Raw genomic sequence first — 13,730 nt, 5'->3', positions numbered from 1 at the left:
AGGAGGTGCAAAACAGAAAAACGAATTAACCTTTAGTGAAACATTAGATAACAGATTAAGGTCTTGCTTTCCTGCAATGTTAACTATGTTGAAGCACTTATTTTAACTGATATTATACATATGGATTATACTCTTATGTATGTAGATAGAATAAGAAATGTGCAGAATATGACAGTTTAATGGTGGAGGTACACACATATTGATAGATGTCTTGTAATGCACTGTTGAGGGAACTGTGACCCAAGTTTTTCATTCATTGCATAAATACACCGTAGTTGTACCAAAAAAACGTTAGCATTCATGAAGTAATCTTCGTCATAACTAGCAAACTAAACATCATGTACATGTACTGCACAAATAATCAGAAATAAAAACTCATTACTCGCATAAAATGACATCAAAACGCATTTTAATGGCCAAATGAACCTTAAAATAGGCATTTTGCACCGAGAATAACACGAAGGTCGGCCATTGTTGTTGATCATGTGGTCTGGGAGCTGTTGCAGCGTCCATAGCAACCACCTTAGCAACCATGAATGTGTACACATTCATGAAGTAATCTTCGTCATAACTAGAAAACTAAACATCATGTACATGTACTGCACAAATAATCAGAAATAAAAAACTCATTACTCGCATAAAATGACATCAAAACACATTTTAATGGCCAAATGAACCTTAAAATAGGCATTTTCCACCGAGAATAACACGAAGGTTGGCCATCGTTGTTGATCACGTGGTCTATGGGACGCCCTGCCCGTAGAAGCCTGACGGTCAAAGGGTCCGCTGTCCGCAATGAAGGTCTATGGGACGCCCTGCCCGTAGAAGCCTGACGGGCAAGGGGTCCGCTGTGTCCGCAATGAAGGTCTATGGGACGCCCTGCCCGTAGAAAAATGACGGGAAAGGGGTCCGCTGTCCGCAATGGAGGTCTATGGGACGCCCTGCCCGTAGAAGCGTGACGGGCAAGGGGTCCGCAGTCCGCAATGAAGGTCCATGGGACGCCCTGCCCGTAGAAGCCTGACGGGCAAGGGGTCCGCTGTGTCCGCAACGAAGGTCTATGGGATGCCCTGCCCGTAGAAAAATAACGGGAAAGGGGTACCCTGTACGTAATATAGCGACGGGAGGGGCCCTGACCGTCCGTCAATATGTGACGGGATGGGAGTGAGAACGTGTTGCACAGATTGCATCTAGCTGAAACACTCTCAACCAATGGGGTCAGATGTATTGTTGTCTCACACACACACACACACACACACACACACACACACACACACACACACACACACACACACACACACACACACACACACACACACACACACACACACACACACACACACACACACACACACACACACACACACACACACACACACACACACACACACACACACACACACACACACACACACACACACACACACACACACGTTAAACTCCAATGTCAATGTTGCCATATCTCCCCTCCTATAACTCTTTCCTCACACAAACTTAGATTTCACTTCATCTTTTTCCACACTTTGCTTCCTTTTCTTGTAAGCTTGTTTATTTTTTATTTTTTAGCTTTTTATTTTATTTTCTGCTCTTCCTCTCTCCTCTTTATCTGAATGTTCTAGCTCTAGCATTGGGAATGTTTTAAACTACCATTGCTGTGCTCAGTGTGTGAATAAACGTCATCTTGTGTTGTGGGTAACACAGAATAATAACAGAGTAAAATGACTTATTCTGCACTAAGAAGAGATGAACTGTATGCATCTCCTCATCATTCTGGTTTTCTCTTTAGAAGGCTTTATCTCAGTGTTTTTAATATTTCATTGCTCACCCACAATGCCTCTGGAGGAACTATTACATTTAAGTTATACTATTCTACATTTAATCCATTTGAATATTTTATTGTTTTTAATGCCTCGCGAGTAATCACAGCGGGGGATGAGGGGAACAGATCCAAACCATATCAAGTTTATGTGTAAACATGTTTATTTATTTCATTACGCACATGTGAGAAAAATAAAGAACATCCCTTCTGAACATAGATGTTCATTTCTGAGTACTTTTGTGTCTGAAAACACATTTAAAACTCAAAATGCTTTAAGCAAATGACCTAGCTTACCACTCCACACTTCCCATTCAGAGAGGAAAGCAAAGAAACTCAATAACAAAGAATTTCTGAGAAAAGGAGAAACTTTGCTCATGTTTTTTATGCCTTGAGCAGAAAGTACGGTTTTAACAGTCAAGCCATCAAAGCCTATTTGAAGACACCTCAATAGAAAGGGAACTGTAGACAAAGACAGATGACAGGACGATAAGGAGAGGTATGAACCGAATGTGGGGGAAATCAGAGTCGAAGCAGTAAACATGAAAAACCAAGCAAAACAGAATAATGCAAATCAAGATGTTGTCTGAGGGTCAAAAGGAGAAGAGAAACAAAGTGGCAATAGAACAAGAAAGCTCTTATAGAGTACAGAAGAGAGAGGTCTGATCAAAACAGCAGGAGCAGAGAGCGAGTATGGAGTATATAAAGAAACGGTTAGAGCCCACAGGGACCTGGGGTGGCTTCGTGGCCCTCCGTAATGGCCTGCAGCCGGTGCTCTGATGTAACGGCCATTAAAGAGGGGATACAGGCCATTAGTCTGGTTGGCTGGAGTGAGAGGGGGATGAGAGCCTGACAGCACACATAGCATCCATGCTAGATGAAGGGAGAGCAGAGATCAATCTGAGAGATTGGAGTGGGCCGGGGTGGACAACAAAGACAGGGAAGGTATGGGGGGGGGGGTAAGCGGTCAGGAAAAGGGGAGTGGAGGCATAAAGGGCAATGTAAGGGACAATATTCTTTAAAGGCTTCAGGGGCGTGGGCAAGGTGTGTGTGTGTGTGTGTCAGTTTGAACGTGCATAAATCTACGTGATGAAACACTTTTGACCTCAACCACCACCAATGACACGGCATACATCACTCTGTCCATGTCTCACGTCTCCCTGACCTTCAGTGAGACATCTTTCATGTGGTCCACGCAGTGTCCTTATGCTCTGGACTGATGAAACAGGATTTATATCAGTGTGACTGTCTGCATCATGTTTGAGTCTACTCCATTCCAAGATTGTGACTCATCTTAATTCGCAATACTGAAGACCCATTGCTTTTTATCACACATACATTATGCATGAACTGGGAAGGGAAGTTTAAATATAGTTAATGTGTGTAATACAACTTTTGAAGCTGCCATAGTTAACTTTATATTACACCTAAACCTGTATAATACATAGTGGGGACACTTTCCTATACATTAATCACTTACAGTACACTTTAGGAAGAATGGCCTATGGTGCATTCACATGCTTCTTGGATGGTACCATTAAAAAAATTATGAAGTTGTTCTATTGCAGCTTGTATGTGTGGTGTGCATGATCTTTAAGCTGTGTTATGAAGATGAGTTGTATTTTATTGATTGATATCGGTTTCTCGGGTGATGTTTAAGTGTATTTTTTTTTCTAAGATGTAAAATTGTATGTGATTATATTAAAGGTAGGGTAGGTAATTTTGGAGAAACCAGCTCGAGTGCGCTAGAATTTGAAAATACACAGCTGGAAAAAACCAGCCACTTCCTTACAGAGCCCCTCCTCCAACACACACGAACGCGCACATGACCAATGAGGGCACGAGATAAGTTTGTGCACAGATGGAAGGCTGACAGGCAGGTAGGCCATCCAGTTATTTTAGCCGGGCCGGCTAAAACTACGGCTTCCACAGATGACATTTTTTAATGTATTTTTTGTCAAAGCACTTAAGATATTCATTGCTATCGGGATGTTAAGAGCATTCCATGGAATATAACAAAAAGTGTATCTCGAGCCGGTTTCTCAAACTTACCTACCCCACCTTTAAGGTATTTCTTTTGGTCTGGCTTTTATATCCTCTCTAAGCACTTCACTGTTATATTGTTATCGTTATGTGTATGTAATAAAACAGACACATTACATCTCTTAATTACTGCTTGCTTGCAGTGTATTATTCTAATGCTGATCTAACTGTAATATGCTCTAAATCATACAGTAGCAATAAAAAAGGCAGAATAATCATTTCAATATGATGCTTTATTTAACGGTTTTATTGCACATTTTACTAAAATTCATCATTTTTGTTCGCATCTGTGATGTCAACATTTTAAACCCTATACTGTATGATTTTGATTTAGGATTTAGCACCACAATGTAGCCAAACAAAAAAAATGTACAACTTAAAATCCAAGTGGAAGTTGCAACCTTTGAGTTTTAACTTTCTTAGTGTATTCTGTCGATCGGCACATGTTCTTAGATCATTAAGCGTTTTAAAGATATCCAAAGAGGATTTGTAGTAGTTTAGTGAACAGTATGTGTAAAATAATTGTTCCGCTCTCCTCCATCCCCCCATCCTCCCTATCTTTATCTCTCCACAGTCCTGATTTATGTCCCATCCCTGCCTGCACTCACTCCTCCTATCATGCAGACCACAGACCCACAGACACAATTACAAGGCAAGTCGTACGCTTGTGCTAAAAGCATACACTTTTAACTGTGTACAGCAGTGTGTGTTTGAGAGGGTGCGGGTAAAGACAGGGAAAGGTTGGGGGTGGGGATAAAGGGTGGCAGTTAGTAGAAACAGACCCCTCCTACAATCGCCCGTCACATTCATCCGACTTCTCTCCATGAAGTCGCCACACACTACTTCACTACCTTGCTGTTTTATATATCTTGAATGAAGAATATTCTGGACAGCAGAGTAAACTGTGTGATTTTCCATTTACTAGGCAACTTCATTTGTGTGTGGAGGAGTTTAAGTGAGCGGGAAATCGCTGCAACCTGCAGAGGAGGCCATTTCAACCTGGCCCAGAAAATTCTGCGGTACAATCCTTTTACACTCCAATGCTTTTGCTGCAGTGGCCTGTATTATGCGCCCATCACTCTACAGTATCCTTCCATCTTCCTTACTCCTCCTCCCCCTCCGACTCTCAACACCACCAAACACTTAAACTGCAACTGAGCTGATCCTTATCCACTGTCTCTCAAGATAGTACTTTAGGCTAAAGATGTTAAGTCAGGATTATTAATGAAGGGAGATAAAAACCCAGGACCACATGCACAGATTCATTGGACACAAGCGTACACACAGCATCACTAATAATCCATATCCAAAAAGCAGAGAAGTCACATGAATATGAACAGGAAGGCTTTTTGTTAATATGATACAAAGACCATCTTTGTTGTTACTTGGGCTTTTCCCCAAGAACATCTGTAGATATGTATCTGTTAAGATCAATTTGAACATCTTATCCTCTGCAGGGGGAGATAGTGCGGCTTGTGTGTGTGAGAGGACGAGTGTGTCAGCGTGTCTCTGTCCTTTAACCTCTGAAGGATCATTTGGACTCACTTACCAGCTGAGACACCCCACACAACAGACTTCCACAATTAGATCACACACAATTATTAGATTATGATGGCTACTGTGTGTGGACAGGGTGAGGAGAAAGGGTCAGGGGGGAGAGAAGCAGGAACAGAAAGACAGGTAGAGGGCAAAGCAATCCAAAAGAGTGAAGTTACTGAAGGGGGAAGTGGGAAAAAAATGGAGGACATAACAAAAAGGAAGATTAGAAGAAACAATCCGTGATCTAAGAGTCTGCTCTCTGACTGTGTTTAAAACACAACCTCATGATTCTTCAAAAACCAACAAACTATTTATTGGATTGTAAAAAAAAAGTATCAAAGCCTGCAGTTACAGGAAAGCCATAATTGGGAGTTCAGCTCAGTGAGCATTTTACTGTCTCCGTGTCAGTGACAAGGAAGCAGTTAAGGGTAGCATTGTGCAAAGCCATAAACACACTGCTGGCCCATGGGAAATCGATACGACGCCTTGGAGCATGGTATTACACCGCTGTGATTCCCTCTCTTTTGACTTTGTGCCCACTATCCTGTCATCCTTCCAAAAGATACATTCTGACCACAGATTCAATGTCTCCCTACAAAGAGAAGTCTTCAGTGTGTAAACGAGCAAACCTTCAAGGGCTTTTTTCTGCTTGCATTTGCACCTCCAATAAAACTCTGAAGTTAGGAAAGCCAGCTGGGGTTCACATCTCAAGCCAGGAGATCGGCAAGTGTGCTACATTCAACAAACGGTCTTAGCTTTAATACATAAACAACTCTGTTATATACCACACTCGTGTAAACACATGCAAAGCAGCTGTTCTGTAAGGAGCCTGTAGCGATATCAGTTCGTATTGGCTATTTATATGTATTCACAAATTAACTCCTAGACTGCACTACCGGTTACCTGTACTGTTCATATGTGTTGGAGAAATACCTTTGAAATAGGAGCTAAAAGGACTCTTAAAACTTTAATCTCAGAATTATGATCGTTCCTAATGCTTGTGATTAGTACACTTTAAGGGTGGTGTTCTTCAATATATGTTCTTAAAAGTAGGAAAAAGTTCATACACACCAAAAAACGCCAAATGGCTTACGTTTTCAGACTCAGAGGTTGCCTTCAGCCAAAGTGAAACTCTGAATTGTGTTCTGTTTTGTACTGTTGGGGATGAAAAATGACATTGTCTCATGGCTGCCTGTCCCTCTAATAGCAGCCATTAACACTGGGGGGGGGCAGGCGAGGTCCATCACACAGGTGACAAACAAACACACTCTAAGACACATCAGCAAGTGCACATCCAATGTAGTGCAGTCGGAGGTGAAGGTGTGAGTGACAGCAACAGAGTGCACAAGTAAGTTTGTGTGCGTTTGTGTGTGTTTCTAGAGAACTCACATTCCTCCTCTTTGGGGTCCAGCTGTGTGACGCTGATGGAGAGGAGGTCCACGCGCTCTTGCAGGGAGTTGACCCGGAAAGAGAAGGTGTGTGCTTCGTTGAACAGCTCTCCAAACAGGTCTTCTGCATATTTACCTGTACAGATACACACAGGCACAGAACACGCCCTTTATTTATGTTCACGCTTTTTAAAGTCAAATAACAGTGTTAACATTTAAAATGATTAAATAATTCAAAGAACATTATTTTATTATTTTATTATAATGACAATATTAAGTCTTAAATAGATTTCTATTATTTATTCAAAGTGTCATTTGTCTTTGGTTGAACAATCTCACTTTATGTTTAACATCAACCGTCTGCTTGTCTTGTATAATATCTTTATATGGAGTTTATATCTATAACACTTAGGTGCTCGTTTAAAAAAAAAATGGAAATTAAAATGCTTTGTAAGACACAATCACAGCACAGTAGAAAGTGCTGTACTTGTGTGTTTTGGGGCTGACTGCTCTGTTGGAGATGTGTGTGTAGAGGTGTTTTAACAAAGGCATGTGTGATACTAGACGCACATTTAACTGATGAAGAGAAATAATATTTTTTCTTAAATGTTTTCTTTTTTCTTCAATTTCGGTGAATCAGGTTACTAACAAAGGCCTTAAATAATGTGTTCTACAGATTTGTAAGTATGTCCTATTATATCTTTAGAAATACTACAGAAATATGTAATTGTGATTGTGATCTTGAATGTGTAAGATTATAAAATGTGCCAGGTAATTTCCTGCATATTCCAATGCTGTAATGCCAGCAATGTAGTTTCCAGAAAATAAGCAGGAAAGAATGAAAACTGACAATTATGCATTAGCTGACTAAGTACCTCATTTATAACGGTCAGCTAATCGACTTACGGAGAGCCAAGGTGTGTTTGTGCAGTGTGTGTCTTTTCTTATAACTGTGAGAGAATATGAGTGTGTGTGTGTGTGTGTGTGTGTGTGTGTGTGTGTGTGTGTGTGTGTGTGTGTGTGTGTGTGTGTGTGTGTGTGTGTGTGTGTGTGTTTGTCTGTGCTACTGACTGAGGCTGCCGAGCTGGCGTATGACGTTGGCCAAGGAGATGTTAGTCACACACTCAAGCTCATTCTTGATGTTCCTTGGCAGCACCGTGTGGCACAGGTGCCTGGGCTCGATGGTGCGCTTCACCAGCGGCATCCTTCAGCTGCGACACCACTACCTACAGGAGTCAGGTGGAGGGGGGGGGGGGGTGAAGGAAAAGAAGATACAACTTAGTAAGAGCGACAATTCTTGTAAAATACCTTGTCATTTTGTTGTTTGCAACAATACAAGAGACAGACAGAAAAGAAAGACAAGTGTTTCACTGTTTGATATGGTCAAACATTACCAGCATTTTTCTAACAGAGCAATGGAGAATCAAATCAAATCAAAGTTTATTTATAAAGCACATTTAAAAGGGATTTTTTTGGTCGGGCCAAAGTGCTGTACATGTAATAAATATTACAATCACATAAAAACACATTACTACAATCACAATAAACGACAATAAATTACAACAGATATATAAAAAACACAGGGAAAAGTCAGGAGTCGTGCTCCGCTCTGACTAGAAGGCCAGGGAGAAGAAGTGTGTTTTAAGAGTAGATTTAAAAACCCCTGGGGTCTGGGCCGACCTCACATGGAGGGGCAGAGTGTTCCAGAGCCTAGGGCCAGCTGCTGCGAAGGCTTGGTGCCCTCGGGTATTGAGCCTGGTCTTGGGCACTATCAGCAGCAGCTGATCAGCCGACCTTAAAGCTCTGGCTGGGGTGTAGCGCTGGAGGAGTTCAGCTATATAGGCCGAAGCCAACTCATTTAGTGCTTTAAAAACAAATAAAAGGAGTTTAAAATCAATTCGGAACCGAATTGGAAGCCAGTGCAGTGAGGCCAGAATTGGGGTGATGTGGTCACGCTTTTTGTGGCCAGTGAGTAGATGTGCAGCTGCGTTCTGCACTAGCTGCAGGCGTTTAATTGACGCCTGGTCCATACCCACGTACAGAGCGTTGCAGTATTCCAACCTCGAGGTAACAAAGGCGTTAATAACCCTTTCCAGGTCTTTAAAAGATAAAAAGGACTTGGTCTTGGCCAATAGTCGAATTTAAAAGCGCTATTGAAGGTCACTCCAAGGTTCGTGACAGAGGTATGTAGAGTAGAAAAAGGATGGGGCCCAGAATCGAGCCTTGGGGAACCCCACAGGTAAGGGGGGCTTTGGCAGAGGAGAAGGCACCTAGCTGCACTGAGAAGCTACGGTCTGTCAGGGCAGAGCCTGTGATGCCAGCGGACTGTTCAAGCCGTGACAACAGGATGCTATGGTCCACAGTGTCAGAGGCAGCTGTCAGGTCTAACAGTACCAGGACAGCTGGGCTACCGGAGTCGGCGGCTAGGAGCAGATCATTGAAAACTCTTAAAAGGGCTGTTTCAGTACTATGCATGGGTTTGAAGCCAGACTGAAACTTTTCATGGATGCCATGCATGGTTAAAAAAGACTGCAGCTGGGCGTAGACTACACGCTCCAGGGCTTTAGATAAAAAAAGGTAGCTGGGAGATGGGCCTAAAATTTGCGAGAATGGAAGGGTCGAGATTTTTCTTTTTAAGTAGTGGCTTGACCACGGCATGTTTGAAGGCAGCTGGGATACATCCTGAGTTAAGAGAGGTATTTATAAGTGATAAAATACTTGCTCCAACTGATTCGAAAACATCTCTGAGAAGGCGAGAAAGTATGCTGTCTGAGGTGCAGTTTGTCGGCCGCAGGTGCATGACTACATCCGAGAGAGAAGAGAGGGAAACAGGCTCAAAGTGGTCGAGGACAGCAGGGCACAGTAAAGGAGCAGGATCTGGGGTAGCACTAGTGTGGGCTAGCCTAAGCGCAGATACTTTTTCAATAAAAAATGGAAGAAACTTATCACAGAGAGTAGTCGATGGCACAATTGGAGAAATATCACAGGGATTAATGATCGAGTTGAGGACATTAAAAAGAACCTGAGGTTTATGGCTGTTTTTGGAGATTAACAGAGAAATATACTCTGTTTTGGCTGCTTTGACTGCCGTCTGGTAGTCGGAAAGGCAAGCACGAAGGATTTCTAAGGAGACATGGAGTTTATCCTTTTTCCATTTTCTCTCTGCACGCCTGCAGACGTGTCTGAGAGCACGGGTACAGTCATTGAGCCACGGCTCTGAGAGAACTTTGGTGCGTCTAAGCGTAAAAGGAGCAACAGAATCCAGTATTAGGGTACATGTCGAGTCAAACATGGAGATAAGCTCATCAGCACTAAAAACACAGTTCACCTCTAATTTACAGATCGGAGAAGCATTAAAAAAACATAAGCATAGGAGAAAGAGAAATGACAGAACATGATGTGAGTTTAAGGGTAAAAAGGGCCCGTGGAGAGGGAATACGATGTGAGAAGTACAGTTTAACAGGATCCTGGAGGAAAAGAAGGGAAGTCATGTTTTGACATTGCTAACAGCCATGTTGCCTCATCTGTTTCACCAACTTAGCACTGTCTTGTCCGTTTTCATCATGCACAGCCAGGCTAACAAACCTCTGCCCAGTCAGCCATGCTAATGGCCTTACATATGCAGTGCAGTCCCAATTGTCCTCCACTCACACGAACACCAAATACAAAGATGACTTCCCCAAACCACAGAAGGCACAGAACCATAATGTGAACAGAGCTTAATACATCTTTCTACCTCAAAAAGCCATTTTTCTAAGGCTGTTAACATCCCCACGACAATGCTAACAGGCTGACATTTAGCAGATATGTCCATGTTCAGTTTCTTGACATAGTAATCCAATAGTTGTTGAGATAGTTCAGTCAGAACTCGGAATGTCAGTTTCATGGTTGGGCTACAGGAAAAGACTGGGGATCACCAGAGCCGACAGAATCAGGGATCCAAAATGTATGTGGATCAATCCAAAAGGTGTTGGAAAATGTCACATAAATAACTCAAGACATTATGAGAGTAACATGATGTTACACAACATTGCATGGATATGTGATGAAAAGCGTGAGTAATGAGAGCAAAGCAATCAGGACCACAGAGGGCAAAACACCATCCATCCGCACAACCCAACACCAGTTAATCATGCTAACAACACCTCGCCTCTCTGCTGTAATGAGAGCGAGTGCGTGCAACGATGTGGAGATCAAGTGCTGACGGAGTGATCCACTGAGATTGACAGTGATGAGGCCTTGTTAAAGCACTGATTAAACTTTAATTGACATGTCTGGTACTTTTAATATCCGGCTGTATTCTTAGCGGTGTTGCCGTCACCGAGAAAAAAAACATGATTTTTGACCGTATCCATTAAAATGTAGGCAGATGAGGAAGGCTATTCTAGGAAGTGGCCCAGCTATGGGTGGTTGTATAGGAAAGAAAGAGAGGGAGCCCAGTAAAAGCTTTGTTGAGGTGATTCATCTTGGAAGAGTCTTAAATGGGGGCAAAATTGCCCATAAAAGGAGAGAATGGGAACCTGCACCTCTGTAAGCCGTTGTTAAAGTGGTTTCAATGAGGTGTGCGGGCGATGTTACTGCGACACAAAGCCAAACACGGCTCCAAATCCCTGCCTACTTCTTAAATAACAAGATGTCCCCCCCACTCATTGGAGATTTCTTTATTCTCTCCAAGTCTCTCACTCACCCACACAGCCAGTGTATGCTGACATGTTACAGCCTGCGGAAGTCTTAGTAATGGAGGGTAAACCCCTGAGCTGCCAAGGTGGAGGTGTAAACTAGGAGTTGACCTTTAACCTTCAGACCCAACACACCTGCTGCTTGTTCAGGAGGATCATCTTAAAAACACACAAAAGCAGGAAAAAGGATATCAGACCAAACACTTAAGGGCTTTCTTGTCACAAGTTAGACGATTCATTTAACTCTTATGTCTGTACGCTAACTTCTTGGTACTTCCCCTAGAAATAATCCAGCATATATATAATATATATATATAAGGTACAGTAGCAATTTGCTGTTTTTACAGTTCTGTTTTTGTAAGAATAAACAAACAAGAATATTTTCATGGTGAATATTGTTGGACACATCCGGGCAAACTGTTTCCCCCTGTATCAAGTCTTTGTGCTAAGCTAAGTTAGCCAACATGATGGCGGTGTCTTGTCATCAACTCAAGATAACAACCACAAATCCTAATGTTATACTCATATTCGTGAAGTTGCTGTGCATCTCCTTTTGCTTTACCTTCATCCTTACTCACAGCATAAGCAATCCGCTCCCCTTAAAACCTTCCCCTCCTTTGGGATTAATATCAATGAGGCATTTATGTACCTCTTTTCAGCTCATTGCCTTACTTATAAGAACATTAAGTGTATATAGGTTGTATATTATTCAGCATATCTCTGGGGCACAGGTGAACAGAGACAGATGATGGAGGCAAACACAATCAAATCAGTCCATCAGAACTGTTTATTTCTCTGCTGCACATCCACACAATAGCTTATTTAACACAAACACACAGCCACACACACTGATGAAGACGAATGTATCTGCCAGGCAGGTTTACAAGGTGGATATACCCCTCCCCAGGAGCCCATCCCTTCTTTCCTTCCCTCTCATCTCCCCATAAATGAATGTGTTGACCTCTTAACAACCTTCCTCCTTCCTAGTGGGTCATTAAGAGTTATTTCTGAGAATGACAGAGAACAGATTTGAATTAAAAGAGGGGGAAATCAGGCTTTCAGGTGGCAGTGTAAAAAGATGATAGATGGAAAACAACCTTTGTACACAAATGTGGGCAACAATGCAAAATAAAATCCCTTTATTTGTATCTGACTTAAGATCTAAGAACAAATACTTCACGGATGACAGAGAAAACTGGACATAACAGGATAGAATAATGAAGTCCAAACCAAGACAGCAGAGAGAATCAGCATTCACTCCTATTCTCTAAGGCCCATCATATAAAAGCCCATAGAAAGTCTGTGTTAAGTCGTAACATTAATTCTACCAACCTGAACTCCTCAGGGCTTTTCAAATAGCAGAGAAGAGATTTTCAGTTTCTTTTGGTTTCAAATAGAGATTCAAGGATCATAAATGCCATACTCAGAGGTGTGCCTCACACATAACCAGTTACTGTAAGAGGGTCTGTGTTTCAAAGTCATAAAATCATATTTACTGCTCTGTTATACAACTATTCATTGTCAATAAAACAAACAATAGGAGTGAGGAAGAGAACTCTCTAACTTCTGCCATTGAGTAGTTCTAGTTTGAGCTCAATTCCTGTTTGAAGCAAGGTTACAATATGTTTTCTTTGCATAATGTATCAGGACAGTTTCAATGTAGGAAGATCTCTTTTATTCCATTTATTTAAATGTGAGGACACATCACTAATGAGTAAACTCGGCTCGCATTTCAGACTGTCTGCCCGCAGCACATATGCGTTTGTGGATGATTAATGACTGCAGCATACATTTGCCGCCTTGCTGATTGGACATAAGTTAACTCAAGGCTGCTGTCCACGGGAGGGAACATTTTCACACACACACACACACACACACACACACACACACACACACACACACACACACACACACACACACACACACACACACACACACACACACACACACACACACACACACACACACACACACACACACACACACTACTGTATGCACACACACATTCATGCTGCGTTTGTCCACTGTGGGTTCTCTATACCATACTCTGACATGATTGCATATGACAGCGCTGCTCCCCTGAGAAACGTGCTGTCATTTCTCTTGGGTTCCCACGAGAGAGAGCTTACACATTATCTTGGCTTTGACAGTGAGAGAAACATAAATTTAAGGAGACAGAGATACTTAGCTAAAACCAAGTACAATCTACAAAACCATAACAATGTGACAGCTTTTAACAAGGTGGAATCAGAAGATGTTTTACCTGCA

At 42.1% G+C, this 13,730-nt stretch overlaps 1 protein-coding gene across 4 annotated transcripts in view; it reads right to left on the bottom strand.

Annotated features, from left to right (window-relative positions):
- The window catches only part of wasf1 (WASP family member 1), a 70,470-nt gene that overhangs the window by 31,402 nt on the left and 25,338 nt on the right, over positions 1-13,730 (bottom strand). For all 4 annotated transcript variants that reach the window (XM_034076540.1, XM_034076542.2, XM_034076541.2 and 1 more), the window contains 2 exons: positions 7,855-8,009; positions 6,785-6,919 (listed from right to left, as the gene is read on the bottom strand). In XM_034076540.1, the coding sequence (XP_033932431.1) occupies positions 6,785-6,919; positions 7,855-7,987 (268 nt within the window). In that variant the 5' untranslated portion in view covers positions 7,988-8,009. The remainder of the gene's footprint in view (positions 1-6,784; positions 6,920-7,854; positions 8,010-13,730) is intronic.

This window comes from Pseudochaenichthys georgianus, chromosome 24 (assembly GCF_902827115.2).
Source record: "Pseudochaenichthys georgianus chromosome 24, fPseGeo1.2, whole genome shotgun sequence".
Taxonomy (NCBI): domain Eukaryota; kingdom Metazoa; phylum Chordata; class Actinopteri; order Perciformes; family Channichthyidae; genus Pseudochaenichthys; species Pseudochaenichthys georgianus.
This window is presented reverse-complemented; position numbering and strand designations above follow the sequence as displayed.